Below are 16770 nucleotides of genomic sequence, written 5' to 3'. Positions count from 1 at the left end.
GAGCAAGAAGAATAGACAGCTACTTTATGTTGGAAATAGTGCACTGACTAATAAATGTAAACTGTAAGAAGATCCAGCAGAGATCTCTTCCTGAACTAATATTAGGTGATGTGGAGTCTTATCAGAAATATATTTGGAGATTCAACAGCAAAGAATTAATTAAAAGTATATAATCAGAGATAGTGTTAACTCCTAAAAATGTAGTTACTTTGGAACAATGCATTACTACCTGAATATACCTCAGCATATAGAAAAGTTAATAGCATCATTATGAGTTATCCACTTGAGTTTTTAAATACATTGATGCTATTGAGAATGCCTCTGTATGTTTTGAAACTAAAGGACGGTATGCTTATCATATTATATGATCATGACTCAAGACATGTTCTATTTCATGGAACATAAATTTTAATAAAATCTCTTCATAATCTCTACCTTCATGCACAAATACTGACTGATTATAAGAAACAAGAGGAGATATTTCTCCCAAAATTACATTTAACACCTTGTGATATTCTTCTTCCCTTTGCTTTAAACAAACTTTAGTTTCCTGTATCCTGGCATTTACAATGATCAACACCATATCACAAAATCAGTCATTTATTCAGGTTGTTATATACCAGCCTTCAATCATTTTTTACGCATACTACTTTACATGGCACTCAGTAGAACTACAAATTAAAATAATTTAAACCTGCACTTAACCAAGAAAATTCAGGATCAAAATTTTCACAAAAAAACTAGTAATAAAGGAATTATTAAATTAGAAAGTATCCGCAAAACCTTTCCCTGCTCAGTATTGTTCTGATGATTTCCCCATAATTTACTAAATTTTGAATTTGTGTACAATTGAAACAAATGGTGAACCAAGATTAATTTTTGTTGTTTTTCAAAATTGTTTTAAACAAAGTCTGCTACATGTAAATAAGTAAGTATATAAAAATATAGTTTTCTGTATTTTTCACTTGTCATTTTTCAATACATTTGAGATAATCATATTTGATATAATTTCTGTCAGCACAGTATATAATGTATATTATATACAATTTTATATGGAAACTTATTTACAAATGTGGCCTAGATTTTATTTTGTTTGTTTAATCAGAAATGCTTAAATTCTATTTCTGTTAGTATGATGTTGATTTATTTAATTGAAGCAATAAATTTTTTTTAATCTTTTACTTATGTTTCTCATCCTTTTGTCATTTTCAGAGACCCACAAACTGTTTACAGCAAAGTTAATACTAACATCAGTGATGTTAATGCTAGAATTCAGAACTGGGATAATTTAGTAAAAAACATAAAAGCATATTACTTGGTAAGAAAAACTTTAGTGAAATTTATGACTTTATTTTTGTTTTATTGTCTATAATACATTAGAAATGAAGTTCAATCTTGCTTACTTGCTTGCAGTGTTACACAGCCAAACTGGTGCATAATGGGAAAATACTTTGAAAGTAAATGCCCCTGAAATGTGAATACAAACGGAATAAAACAAGTTTCACGTAAATCGGACCAGTAGTTATTGAGATATTCGGGCCTTTGGAGTATAAATATCTAAAAAGGTGCATAATGGGGAAAATACTCCGAAAATAACTTAACCCTGAAAGGGAAGAAACTCTAACCTTTCCATTAAACACATTATGATGGGCAAAATATTTTAAAGTGAAAATGACTTTAAAAATATGGTAAATATTTTGTAAAAGACCCATAACTACGGTGTGAAATAGTTTTATTCCATGGGTTTCATTCGAGTGTATTCAATGTATCTCACCACCAAAGATTTGGCTGCTATTTCTAGCACGCCCTGCTACCATGTAACAGCTATTTGTGATAAAGGACCCAAAATAGCTGTTACGTGGTAGCAGGGTGTGCAAGAAATATCAGCCAAATCTTTCCTTTTCCGGGGAAAGGAGCTGTTTAGCTGTGATTTCGATGTCACATTCATTGAAAGCATGCAAAATAACATGGAAAAGAAAAATAAAACCCATGAAACAAAACTCCATTGCTTGGAAACTCAGACTTCCATGGTGGCTCAACAGGTCACGGGTAGTTTAGTTTTAAATATACTCTGAATTGTTTTCTCTTTTTATTGTAATATTTTTCACTGTGTATTTGTTTTCACAATATAAATTTATTTTTATAATATCAGTATAAAATTCAAGGTGGGGGAAATACATTGGTCAGTATTTTTTATCATATGCATAATCCAAACATATTTTGCTTTGCATGTTGCATCAACAACATTTTAAAAGGTATCTGGAACCCCAGTGTAACTGATGTGCAAACCTGTCTTCATTGTAAATAAGCATCAAACATTGGTCAGCCATAAATCTTGTAGTTCTTTAATATTTCTGCATGCGGTAAGAAAAAAAAAAAAGAATAGGGTGTTTTTCCCAACTTATTTGCTACACTGAAGCTTCATTTATACTTATTGGGTTACCTTTTCCCAGGTCGAAACCCTTACTTTTAATAATTATAGATGGATCCAAAATATATCACAAGGTAATTCAAAAAAACAACCACTGCTACATGACAGAAATGGCCAAACTGATAAAATTAAAGAATAACTTTGAACTCAACACACCAACATTGCACGTAACAAAAATAAAACTTGATATATTTTCTTTGTTAATCTTTTAGTTATTTGATACCAAGTAAAAACACAAAATTGGCAAACATTTGTATCTGACATAAACCACAAAGCAAACAGTAAAATACTATATAGCCGCAGTAATAACACTAACCAGACCACATCCCAACTCATGACAATGTCAAATAACAATCCCACAATCCAACACCAAGTAAATTTCTCAATATCACCACCCACCTACGCACACTAGAATCCAGGTATACAGAGGAACTAATGATGAGCGCTCTAAATCATGGTTTAGGTGAAAGTAGTGTCTTTACATGGTTTTTGAGAAATAGTGACCATATCTCCCTCAAATCACACCCAACCATTGTTAAACAAAAAGACCCATTGGATAATAGAGTACCTGATATGTTCTGATATGCAAAGAAATAGGATGAGCATGACTGGAACATCTTTGACGATGGTTTATCTGATCAGAGTAAGCCTAGGGTTAAACAAGGCATGCAGAAATAGACTGGACAGTGGAAGGATTACATATCCAACTGTTACACTTCATCTATTAAGACTCAACACTGCATGTTGGAGTGTGAAATCTAGTTCTCAGTTAGATGGAGGCATGGTATATCTGGAACAACAAATCTAAGGGTTGTACTTAGTTATTCAATCAACTGTGCCAAATCTCTACTCAACCAGAACTTCCCTGAGGTTAGACAATAATAATCTCTGATACTTTTTTTTATATTTAACCCTTTTGATCACCCCTGGTTCTATGATACAAACATTCATTTTTAAAGGGATCTCAGCTAAAACTTTACATCAACATTACATGTTAATTTATGTACCATACTTAATTTAAACAAAGGCAGTGTATTTCAACAGAAATATGGTAACAAAAGGATTAAACTTTCAGGATTCCTGCTCTGCTTCTGAACTACTATTTCAAACAAAATATAGAGTTTTAGTAACTTTATTGAACTATACAGCTAAGTTCTTTCATTACAAACAATTAAATGAAGGAATAAATGTCTTTTAACCTTTCATAACTTTATTTCCGGTGACTAGACTTTTTGAGTATCTAAACTGATTTTCAATAAAAATAGAATTTTAAAGAGTTAAAAAAATATCTATATAAATTTGGTAGCACAAACAGAAAAACTCGATATACAATGTGTGTATGTATACACCCACCCACCGAGAACGCTATATACGTCCATATATATCAAACTTAGGAATATGTATTCCAATATATTTTCCGTTAAATTATAATATGAAAGCATTTATTCTGCAAAAAGATTTTTTTTTTGTATTTTTATTTTCATACATTTTTATTTTCCCCTTATGTTAAAAAATTAAGCTTGTTTCAATTACACACACGCACGCACGCACGCACGCACGCACGCACGCGCGCACGCACACACACACACACACACACACACACACACACACACACACACACACACACACACACACACACACACACACACACACACACATATATATGCATATACTGATATATATTATGCTGGAACTGACCTCATGTAATTATTCATATAGTAATGAGCATTTTTGATTAAGATTTTAATTTAAATACAAACATTTTAGAGTACATAGTTTTAGGCAGCTGGTTATTATTAAAAGGGTTAAACATTTTAGCTGATTTTGTTGTATTAAATTCTTGAAAAGAGAAAATAGAACCTTGATAAACACCTAGATTACTCTTTGTTCCTTTGTTGTGTTAATTAAGGACATTGACTTAAATTTCTCATTAAATGCTTTAGATGCTTATAAACTCACTAGATATCATTAGACTTCTAAATGTCTATAGGTTTACTTGATAAATAGAATTCATACAACTAACTCAAGTAAATCTTTCAGCGACTGATGGTACTCAGAGATTTCTTTCGTGCCAATAACACATTTATTCATGCATTATTTAATATGATCGACTGCCCGTTCCATCATTATTGCTGCACATACTCTTATAATACAGAAAGTATATGTTTATTTTTAGATCATAAACTTGTTTAACTCCAACCTTCTGTTGTGGCTGCATGTTCAGTATAAGCAAGTGATATTTCATGAAATAAACAGATTGTGGTAGTGTTTATTAAGCATGTTTTGTGGGTAATTAAAATCAGAACGTGTTGCCAATGTAGTTTTAAAACTCATAGACCTTTTTTGTTCACTTTTATGAGAATTTCAATCGACTATCTTTAGAATATGACTACATGAGAAACAGAAACAAATAGCTTTTAAAGTAACAATTGAGTCACAGGAGCTAAAGTTCAGGAATGTTTCCATAAGTATTATATTGTTTCTGAGTCACATGTATATGTGACTTGCCTTCCAAGAGATGTCAAGAATATCATGGGTATGAGAAATATGTATATTTCTCATACCCATGATATTCTTGATATTGCCCTAGCACTCTTGTCCCCTGTCATGCACACAAATCGGAATTGTTTTGACAAATCAAGGCCATGGTAATATTGATTAAAATGTTATTTCCTGTTATTGTTGTCATGGAGATGAATCAGAAGGCAGAAAGTTAGACAAAAGCTTTACAAATGTTTCCTTCTGTATCTCAAGAGGCTGAGTTCAATCCTGCAGAGTAAGGTCAAAAAAGCAATGTTTTGGTGAAGTCACCATTCTTGTAAAAAAAAGAAGTAAAAAAAAGCTTGTTGTAATTTCTTTCGTGTGTGTGTGTGCACGAGAGAGAGAGAGAGAGAGGGAGAGGGAGAGGGAGGGAGAGGGAGAGGGAGAGAGAGAGAGAGTAATAGTTTAGTTTAGTTATAAAACAAAAGATAATGCATACAATATTTGAAAATAGTTAAATTTTTTATAATTATAGTAGTGAAACTAGTGAAAACACTACTCTGAGTTTCAAATATTTATCTAAAATCTACTACAATACAAATATTTACTGAAGTATATTTGTCTGAAACTCGGAGGTAGTGTCTTGACTGATCATATACTCTGGATGGTGAACAGGTGTGGTCTCTGTTTGTCGAGGTGATTTTTTTTCTTAAGTTCACTAGTTTTAGTGGACTGAATTCTTGGATTAAGTGTAGACTGAAAGCAGGGGCTTGGCAGGCCAAATGCAGTCAAGCCTTTCCTCTTCTCTGTCACACGGGTGGCGCTGGTGGTCAGGGTTCCACCTTGTTGTTCTATAGAGGGTTGGTAGAGGCAAAGTGTGACGATATCCTGGGAGACACCCTGGGTCTCGACGATGGTCAACTAGTTGGCCTGTTCCAACGTACATTCCAGACAAGGTCCTTGGATAATTTCCAAAAATCCCTGGCTTGCCAGTGTTACAGAGGAGCCTTACCTGTTCATGATAAACTTGCAAGGCATGGAGGTCAGTCTTCACTCACTTGTCCAAGATGTGAGTAGGACAGAGAAACTGTCCTGTACGCCATTGTACAATGTCCGAAAATCTTGGAATTGTGAGTTTATGTTGAACAGCTGCTGTCCCGTATGGGAAGAGTACAGCTGTCATCCGAATCAATCATTAAGATTACTCCGCCATCTTCCTTTAACAAGGAAGAAGGGGTTTGTTTTCTCGTAATTGCTATGGTGAAAGAGTCAGTATGGAAATCTCTTATGAAAGGAGTAGCAACAGGCATCTTCATCTCCAGCCAAGGTTTAATAACCTTCTTCATTTTCCATCTCAAAACGAAAATACGGCTGTTGGCTGCAACATATAACAAAAGATGGAAGAAAGTGGTACAAATGCTGGGTATGAATGACCAGACGTAAGTGTAGACAATGAAGAAAAATTAAAAGGTCTGTGGTGGAACAGGGCTTGTGGGGTCAGAGCCAAACACGTCCCCCACTTCATTGCATTGTCCTTGTATATTAAACCATGCGATATATTTTTCAGAAATTTTTAAATTGCCCATCTCTTTGTAAAACTCATTCATTTTTATCAACCTGTGTTTTATATCATTCCCTCTGTGTTGGCTCCTTGTGGGCAATAAAGAATCATGATTATATACTGTGTATGTATATATGTGCATAAATATATATATATTATCTGTGTGTGTGTGTATGTATGTATATATATCATCATCATCATCATCATCATCATCGTTTAACGTCCGCTTTCCATGCTAGCATGGGTTGGACGATTTGACTGAGGACTGTTGAAACCGGATGGCAACACCAGGCTCCAGTCTGATTTGGCAGAGTTTCTACAGCTGGATGCCCTTCCTAACGCCAACCACTCAGAGAGTGTAGTGCGTGCTTTTACGTGTCACCCGCACGAAAACGGCCACGCTCGAAATGGTGTCTTTTATGTGCCACCCGCACAAGCCAGTCCAGGGGCACTGGCAACGATCTCGCTCGAAAATCCTACAGGAGCCAGTCAGGCGGTACTGGCAACGGCCACGCTCAAAGTGGTGCATCTCATGTGCCAACCACACAAGAACCAGTCCAGGGGCACTGGCAACGATCTTACTTGGCTTGCCGGGTCTTCTCACGCACAGCCCATTTCCAAAGGTCTCGGTCCGTAGTCATCGCCTCGGTGAGGCCCAATGTACGAAGGTCTTGCCTCACCACCTCAGCCCAGGTCTTCCTGGGCCTACCTCTTCCACGGGTTCCCTCAACTGTTAGGGTGTGGCACTTTTTCACGCAGCTATCCTCCTCCATTCTCACCACATGTCCATACCAGCGCAATCGTCTCTCTTGCACGCCACAACTGATGCTTCTAATGTTCAGCTTTTCTCTCAAGATACTTACACTCTGACGGGTATTCACATTGACATTACACATCCAACGGAGCATACTGGCTTCATTCCTTGCGAGCTTACGTATGTCCTCAGCAGTTACAGCCCATGTTTCACTGCCATGTAGCATGGTTGTTCGTACGCATGCGTCATACAGTCTGCCTTTTACTCTGAGTGAGAGTCCCTTTGTCGCCAGCAGGGGTAAGAGCTCTCTAAACTTTGCCCAGGCTATTCTTATTCTAGCAGCTACACTTTCAGCGCACCCACCCCCACTACTAACTTGGTCGCCCAGATAGCGGAAGCTATCGACTACCTCTAGTTTTTCACCCTGGAATGAGATAGAAGTTGTTTCCTGTTTGTTTGCAGTCTTTATTGCACCTGAACATCTGCCACAAACAAAAACTAACTTGCTAGTTAACCTGCCTTTGATGTTGCTGCACCTCTTATGTGTCCATAGCTTGCACCGGGTACATCTTATAGAGTTACTACCTACTCCTTTTCTACATACTGAGCAGGGCCATCTACCTGAAGGGGTTTGTGTTTTATCTACCTTCCTACTTATTAGGATTTTGGTTTTAGCTAGGTTGACTCTAAGGCCCTTCAATTCTAGACCTTGCTTCCACACCTGAAACTTCTCCTCTAGTTCTGATAGTGACTCCGCAATTAGGGCAAGGTCATCAGCATAGAGGAGCTCCCAGGGGCAACCTGTCTTGAACTCCTCTGTGATTGCCTGGAGGACTATGGTAAATAATAGGGGGCTGAGGACGGAACCTTGGTGGACCCCTACCTCTACCCGGAATTCATTGCTGTACTCATTTCCAACCCTCACCTTACTGGCAGCATCTCTGTACATGGCTCGCACAGCTCTCACTAACCATTCTTCTATCCCAAGTTTCCTCATTGACCACCAGATAAGGGATCGGGGGACCCTGTCAAAGGCTTTCTCCATGTCAACGAAAGCCAGGTACAGAGGTTTATCCTTAGCTAGGTATTTCTCTTGCAACTGTCTCACTAGAAATAAGGCATCAGTAGTGCTTTTACCTGGCACGAACCCAAACTGCATCTCATCTAAATTGATTCGCTCCCTAATTAGTTGGGCTATGACCCTCTCTGTAACTTTCATAACCTGATCTAACAGCTTGATGCCTCTGTAATTATTTGTATCTAAAGCGTCCCCTTTACCTTTGTAGCAGTTGACTATGATGCTGCTACACCAGTCATAGGGTATGACTCCTTCGTGTATCACCTGGTTCGTAATACGGGTGACTAGGCTATAGCCAACACTGCCAGATATTTTGAGCATCTCTGCAGTGATTCCTGATGGGCCGGGGGCTTTCCCGGTCTTCATACTCTTAATTGCTTTATCTACCCTGGTACTATCAACTCGGATAGCTGGTCCCTCTATTGGGTCGACATAAGGCAGGCTCTCTTTCTCCCATTCATTCTCTTTATTAAGCAATCTATCGTAGTGGCATCTCCAGACCTCTTTCTTTGCATCCTCATTTAATGCAAGCGTACCATCATCCATGCGAACACATTTCTCTCCTACAACATCACTATTCTCTCTCCTACACTGTCTTGCAACACGAAATACCTCGAGTCTTTGGTCCTCACGGCGCAGAACATTGGCAAATCTTTCCTTATCTGCTTCCCCTCTGGCTAAATAAACCTGTCGCCTAGCCTCCCTTCTGGCACATTGGTACAATTCCCTGCTACCACCGTTCTTCCAGTCCTTCCAAGCCTGTTTCTTTTGTCTAATAGCCCTGTCTACCTCCTTGTTCCACCACCACGTTACTCTGGGTTGGGAGGGGACCTTACACCACCCACAAATCTGGTCGGTGGCTTTCAACAGGTTGTCCCGCAGAAATCTCCAATTGTCTTCCACGTTGTATGATGCTATATCCCCTTCTATTTCGTTAAATGCTTCAAGTAACTTGTCTCTAAGTCTCTGTCCGTTTGCAGGGTCTTTAAGCTTCCACACCCTTCTTCTCCAAGCCTGTCTAATTCTGGGCACCCATTTTGCCTTGATCCCAAAGTCGCTAACTACTAATCTATGTTGTGGGGTACATTCTTCGCCAGGGTAGGTTTTGGCATTTATAAGCCGCCCTCTTTCCCTATTTCTGGCGAGGATGTAGTCGATTTGGCTAGAGTGTCTGCCGGAGCGGTAGGTGACTAGGTGACTGGCAGGTTTCCTGAAGTTGGTATTGCAGACCATAAGATTGGTTGCATCACAGAACTCCAGCAGTCTGGTTCCCTCCTCGTTGCGGGAACCGAAGCCATAGCCTCCATGTATGCCATGGAAGCCCCCAGCACGACGTCCGACATGACCGTTGAAGTCTCCAGCCACAAAGAGAAGGTCCCTGTCACTCGTCGACGAGGTAGTTTGCAAGAGGGTGTCATAGAATTGGTCTTTCAGACCATCTGGTAGCCCAGGTTGAGGTGCATAGGCTGAGATGACAGTAGCTAATCTATGATGAAGCACTAGTCTGATCTTAAGTACTCTGTCACTTACTCTAACGACCTCGATTACCTTATCCACCCATTTCTCCGCTAGAAGTATTCCTACGCCCCCGACCCCGTCAGTGTTCCCTGCCCAGAAAATCTTGTACCTGTGTTCTTTGCCTGTGAGGAACCTTGCAGAACCTCCTCTCCATCTTACTTCCTGGATGCAGCACATATCTACGCATCTCCGTTCAAGCATCTCAACAATTTCACCAGATCTACCTTTCAGCGTGCCGACGTTGAGAGTGCCAATCCTAACAGTATGGGTGTTGGGGGTGTGGGCCTGTAGCCTGGGAAGGGGAAAAGCAGTGTCGTGTACCTGAAAAGAAAACTTGCAATTGGAAGAATTCATAAGCAAAACAGTACCTACAACCTGCAAACATTTCTCAACCTTAATGCGCTACCCAAAGGTAGGGGAGAGGATGGCCAAGGCCACTAGATGGGTTCCGGGAGACAGCCGAGGTTGACAGGATGACAGAGGAATGAACTTCCGGTGGAGGGGGTGGGATGACAGAGGAATGAACTTCCGGTGGAGGGGGTGGGATGACAGAGAAATGAACTTCCGGTGGAGGGGGTGGGATGGCAGAGGAATGAACTTCCGGTGGAGGGGGTGGGATGACAGAGGAATGAACTTCCGGTGGAGGGGGTGGGATGACAGAGGAATGAACTTCCGGTGGAGGGGGTGGGATGACAGAGGAATGAACTTCCGGTGGAGGGGGTGGGAGGGCGGGTTACCGCCAGCGAGTAGATAGGGCTCTTAATTGTAGATTTTAAATATTTGAGAGACAACAATGCATAAATCGTAATTTTTAAAAGAGCAATGAATTCTGGGTGATTAGAATATAACGTAGCATGAATTTAGGAAGCTTAGAAAATGAATAAGCATGAATTTAAGACAACAACAGAATTCAATTGAATTTCATGGAGAGAAACAAGATAAATAATAGGGGGCAAAACTAAAGCGCGAAGGTATTATGAGATGTTTGAGGCCGTAAATAAATAAAAAATCTCTATCTTATCTGCATCTTGGGTATTTCGTCGTAGTATGTCAGCGAGATAATTTAGAATGGGTTTCTCATTTATATATAGCCAGAACCTGAAGACCTTAAGGAAAAACTACGAAGGAGAGAGAGAGGATGGAGGGGTAGACAGAGGCATGGCGGGAGAAAAGATGATCATCATCATCATCATATATATATATAAAGAGAGAGAGAGAGAGAGAGAGAGGGGGGACCAGTCAAGCAGCACATCACGCTGTAATTCTTGGGCTGAGAAATCAACACATATATATATATATATATATATATATATATATATATATATATATGTCTGTCTGTCTGTGTGTATTGAACTCCACAGTTTGTAACAAAATATACATAGGTAAATTCAATTAACTATAAACTGTTTCTTTATACAATTGGTCTGTTACATTGCCAAAATAAATCATTATTTATGTTATGAAAAAGGATATTACACAGTTTGTAATGTAAATGCAACGTGCTTGAGATAATTGGAAGGTGTGGTACTGTTGCTACCTTAATATAATTTCTCGTTCACTGTATGCACACAGTGTACTTTTGTGTGTGTGTGTGTATATAAATATATATTACTAGAGGATAATATGCTGTTGTTGTTGTTTAGCCCCAGTATAGTGCTAATGAAGTTCCACCCTTTACCATGTTTTGGGATTATGTAAATATTATGATATTTTTTATCTGTCTTTATATAAGAAAATAGTGTATGATTTTAAGGAGATTTGGCTGCTATTTCTAACAATTCCTGTGACCACATACAGCCTTGCTCTGTTTATTTAACAGGTAATTAATTGATATGTAATTCAAATACCATCACATGCAATTAGCAAAAATCAGTGCTTTATTTGCTGAGCATTCTTAGAATTGATTATTGTCTTTATTGAGTATCCTCAGGGTGTTTTAACCCTTCAGCATTCAGATGACTCTGTCAAATGTAATGCTTATTTATTCACATTGTTTTGGATTAGATATGCATTATCTTGTAGCTTGGAAATTTTGATGATGTGATTGTGTATTTTTAGAATGACATTGTAGGGTAGATGTGAGATGCCAAGTTTGGCTGGTTAGAACAGAAAATGGATTGAATATTTTGGCCAGATATGGTCAATTTAAATGCTAAAGAGTTAATTTGAACAAACCAAGTTCAGTAGTAAACACATAGTATTCTCCACTGGATACAAATAGTAGATATGCCATGCTAATTTTTGGTCTGTGCCCATGATGGAGCGGTGTAGAGTGTGGTGTGGATATAAAATATTAGGCTTTATGATTTTCAATTAAGCTCTCTTAAACTATTGACTATAAGTTGTGTAGAGAACTGTTTGAGTTAGGTGTTACTCTTGAAAAGTTGGTACAAAGATAACAGATGCAAAGTAGTGGTTTTTATGTGAACTTCAAAATCTGGAGCTTATAAGCTGTGATCTTGCATTTAAGATTTAAATGATATATGAGATGGTATCAAAAAGTTCCCAGATTAGTTCTGTAGCACACCAGCAGTTGGCAGCACACAGTTGTGTGTGGTCTGAGAGCTGGCAGTGACCTTCATGAGGCAGTATGCCAAGTGACATCACTGTGTTTACTTCACAAGTATGAAATTTGTGTTTTTGTGATCATGTGTATTCTGCAGTCTGCAATTTTGTGGTGGACTGAAACAAAGAGTCAATGTGATATCTTGCGTTAAATTTAGGAAGTCTGCTACAGAGATATTGAGCATGCTTCAGCAAGCTTACAGCGATGAGGCAGTAGGTCATACGCAATGTTTCAAGTGGCACAGGCACTTCAAAAGCAGGAGAACATCTTTGGAAGATGATGATTAACCTGGAAGACCTGCCATGAGCATCACCCCCAGAAATGTGGAGAAAATTCATCAGTTTGTACATGAGGATCGTCTGAGGACAATCAATGACATTGCTGATGTTGGTCTGTCATATTGGTTTGTGCAGGCAATCCTAACATCTGAATTGAACATGTAGTGTGTCTCTGGCATGTTTGTCCATCACCTGTTCACCACAGATCAAAAAGAACATTGCATCAGAGTCTGTCAAGATCTCCGTGAGCATGCTGCTGATGATCCATCCTTCATGTTGAGGATCATCACCAGTGATGAGAGTTGGGTCTACAGGTATGACCCTGAGATGAAGCAGCAGTTATCACGATGGAAGAGCCCTTCATCTTTACAACCGAGGAAGGCACAACAGAGCTGAATCCCAATCATGAGCATGCTCGTTGTTTTTTTTTTTTGACATCCTTGATATTGTGCATTAAGAATTTGTCCCCTAGGGCTAGACTGTCAATTAAGAGTTCTACTGCAATGTTTTAAAGCATTTAAGGGAGGACATTCAGCAAAGGTGACTGGATCTGTGGAGCGTGAAGAATGAGATTCTTCATGACACAATGCACCCTGTCATTGGGCTCTCCTCACTCATGAGTTTCTTGCCAAAAAAAAGACATCGCTTCTACATCTGCCCTATTTATAATATTTAGCACCTGCAGACATCCATCTCTTCTCCAAAATGAAAATGCAGCTCAAAGGTCACCATTTTAATACCATCATCAAGATCAAGAGCGAATCACAGAAGGTCCTTGACTCACTTATGGAAAACAACTTCCAGGCTGAATTCCAAAAGTGGCAGGAACATTAGGACCAGTGCATTGCTGTACAAGATGACTGTTTCAAAGGAGAGGATATTAAAGCTTAGGTAAATAATTTACATTATTTACATTTGATGGATATTTGTCCTCCTCATGTTTACCCTCCAGCCTTCCTCAGGTGTCTTGGGGAAATTTTGAACCTGGGTTCTCATTCCTAAGGTATTTTTTGATGTTATTATTATTATTATTATTATTAAGGTCACTGCCTGGTTCCGAGTTCGATTCCAGGTAGTTACCTGTATAATAATAATAATAATATCGAAAAATACCTTAGGAATGAGAACCCAGGCTTGAAATTTCCCCAAGACACCTGATGAAGGCTGGAGGGTATATCAGCCGAAACATTGTGTTAACAACAAACAAGATGAGGACAAATATCCATTGAATATAAATAATGTAAATAATGTACATAATTCCACATCTCTTAAATATAGAACTGTATTAGGTAAATAAGTTATTTTTTTATTAAACATAGCTAGTCTGGTAACTTTTTGATACTACCTTGTATGTCACTGTTAATTGTTAACAACACTTTCTGACCTGAATGTTGTGAAACATAATTTTATATTGAAACCATATGAACAAAATTGGTTGTTTTTTGTTTTTAGTTTTATTATTGTAACTTGAATTCTTTTATTTTATTGAAGGTAATTTTCCTAATTAGTTGATTATGACAATAATATTAGAATAGGAGAAAAACAATAATATTGCAACTTGTAACATTTATGTCTATAAATTTTACTTTGATCAATGGTTTGATGATTGTAAGTTTGTCAGGGTAACTACTCTTCAGCAAACATGGTGTAAGATTCAGTGATGTTCCAACATTTAATGACTTTTCTCTTTTTATATCTGTTGATTTCACTATTCATGTTGCATTGCAACACAGTGTCATACTTGAAACAAAGGTATCAAGTAGCCTACCTTTTCTGTTGTGTACACCCTTTCCTAGCACCACCAAACGTATGTGTAGGTAATTGAATAGCTGGAGAACTACAAGCTAGTCATGATTAAACAGTTTCTGTGAAATCTTAGACTCAGTTAATCAAGACCAGCTGTTCCTCAAACTTCTGTTTCTACTTTAAATACTATGCTATAGATTAGTACTTACTCTAGCACTAATTAGTCCCTGAAAATAAACAATTCATTTATTAATTGCAATTATTCCTTAGAGCAATTTGTGGACTTAAATCTACTTATTGCAGTCAGTATAGTAGAACATTTGAGAAATAAGAATTAAGAATTCATTTGCAAATTAATTGTTGTTTTCATTCTTCTAAACTATAGCTTCTTATTAATTAATCATAATTAATAAAATTCTTGACACAGTTTATCTATATTTCTTGCATGTTTACATAGATATTAACAAAAAAATTAAAGCATTTACTGTATTCATGTTGTAAATCAGTTTTTACAGACAGATAATTGATGTGACTTAACTATAATAGATATTGTAGAATATTTTTGTCATTTAGACTAAGACAAATTTTATATACATAATCATCTTGCTTACTTAGCTGGCTGGGTGGTATCATTTGAAACCTAAAATTATGCAAAGTGCATTATGACCAGTGATAATTAACAACATCCAATTGTCTAGTTGATCACATGATTAGGGTCTGGAAGCTTAAAGATCCTGCAAATGGACAGAGATTTAAAGACGTATTACTCGAAGCCTTTGACGAAATAGAAAGGAATATAGCTTCACATGATGTAGAAGACAACTGGAGATTTCTACGGGACAACCTGCTGAGGGCCACTGACCAGATCTGTGGATGGTGCAAAGTTCCCTCTCGACCCAAAATAACATGGTGGTGGAACAGTGTTGTTGACAGGGTTATTAGACAAAAGAAACAGGCTTGGAAGTACTGGAAGAACGGTGGTAGCAGGGAATTGTATCAGACTGCCAGAAGGGAAGCTAGGTGACAGGTTTATTTAGCCAGAGGGGAAGCAGATAAGAAAAAATTTGCCAATGTTCTGTGCCGTGAGGACCAAAGACTTGAGGTATTTCCAGTTGCAAGACAGTGTGTGAGAGAGAATTGTGATGTTGTAGGAGAGAAATGTGTCCGCATAGATGATGGTTCACTAACACTAAACGAGGCTGAAAAGAGAGAGGTTTGGAAATGCCACTATGAAAGGTTGCTAAATAAAGAGAATGAATGAGAGAAAGAGAGTCTACCGAATGTCAACCCAACAGAGAGACCAGCTATCCGAGTTGACAGTACCATGGTACATAAAGCAATTAAGAGTAGGAAGACAGGGAAAGAACCCGGCTCATCAGGAATCACTGCAGAGATGCTCAAAATATCTGGCAGTGTCGGCTATAGCCTAGTCACCCGTATTGCGAACCAGGTGATACACGAAGGAGTCATATCCAATGACTGGTGTAGCAGCACCATAGTCAACTGCTACAAAGGTAAAGGTGATGCTTTTGATACAAATAATTACAGAGGTATCAAGCTGTTAGATCAGGTAATGAAAGTTACGGAGAGGGTCATAGCCCAACTAATTAGGGAGCAAATCAATTTAGATGAGATGCAGTTTGGGTTCGTGCCAGGTAAAAGCACCACTGATGCTATATTTCTGGTAAGACAGCTGCAGGAGAAATACCTAGCCAAAGATAAACCTCTGTACCTGGCTTTCGTTGACATGGAGAAAGCCTTTGATAGGGTCCCCCCATTCCCTTATCTGGTGGTCAATGAGGAAACTAGGGATAGCTGAATGGTTAGTGAGAGCTGTGCGAGCCATGTACAGGGATGCTGTAAGGTGAGGGTTGGCAACGAGTACAGTGAAGAATTCTGGATAGAGGTAGGGGTCCACCAAGGTTCAGTCCTCAGCCCCCTCCTATTTATCATAGTCCTCCTGGCAATAACAGAAAAATTCAAGACAGGATGCCCCTGGGAGCTCCTCAATGCTGATGACCTTGTGCTAATTGCTGAGTCACTATCAGAACTAGAGAAGTTTCAGGTGAAGAAGCAAGGACTAGAAGTGAAGGGCCTTAGTCAACCTAGCTAAAACCAAAGTCCTAATAAGTAAGAAGGTAGATAAAACACAAACCCCTTCAGGTAGATGGCCCTGCTCAATCTGTAGAAAAGGCGTAGGTAGAAACTATATAAGATGTACCCAGTGTAAGCTATGGACACATAAGAGGTACAGCAATATCAAAGGAAGGCTAACTAGGAAGATAGTTTTTGTATGTGGCAGATATTTGGTTGATTTACACTGCATACAAAAATATAGACATACTACATACATACAA

General features: G+C 38.3%; 1 protein-coding gene across 22 annotated transcripts in view; it reads left to right on the top strand.

The window, feature by feature from the left end:
* LOC106881190 (uncharacterized) overlaps positions 1-16770 on the top strand; it is a 185571-nt gene that overhangs the window by 44364 nt on the left and 124437 nt on the right. For all 22 annotated transcript variants that reach the window (XM_089359916.1, XM_089359904.1, XM_089359918.1 and 19 more), the window contains one exon: positions 1213-1318. In XM_089359916.1, the coding sequence (XP_089216042.1) occupies positions 1213-1318 (106 nt within the window). The remainder of the gene's footprint in view (positions 1-1212; positions 1319-16770) is intronic.

The sequence above is a fragment of the Octopus bimaculoides genome, chromosome 11 (genome assembly GCF_046866305.1).
Source record: "Octopus bimaculoides isolate indiv1 chromosome 11, ASM4686630v1, whole genome shotgun sequence".
NCBI classification, from domain to species: Eukaryota; Metazoa; Mollusca; class Cephalopoda; order Octopoda; family Octopodidae; genus Octopus; species Octopus bimaculoides.
The sequence above is the reverse complement of the archived record's forward strand: the minus strand, read 5'-3'. Positions and strand labels throughout refer to the sequence as shown.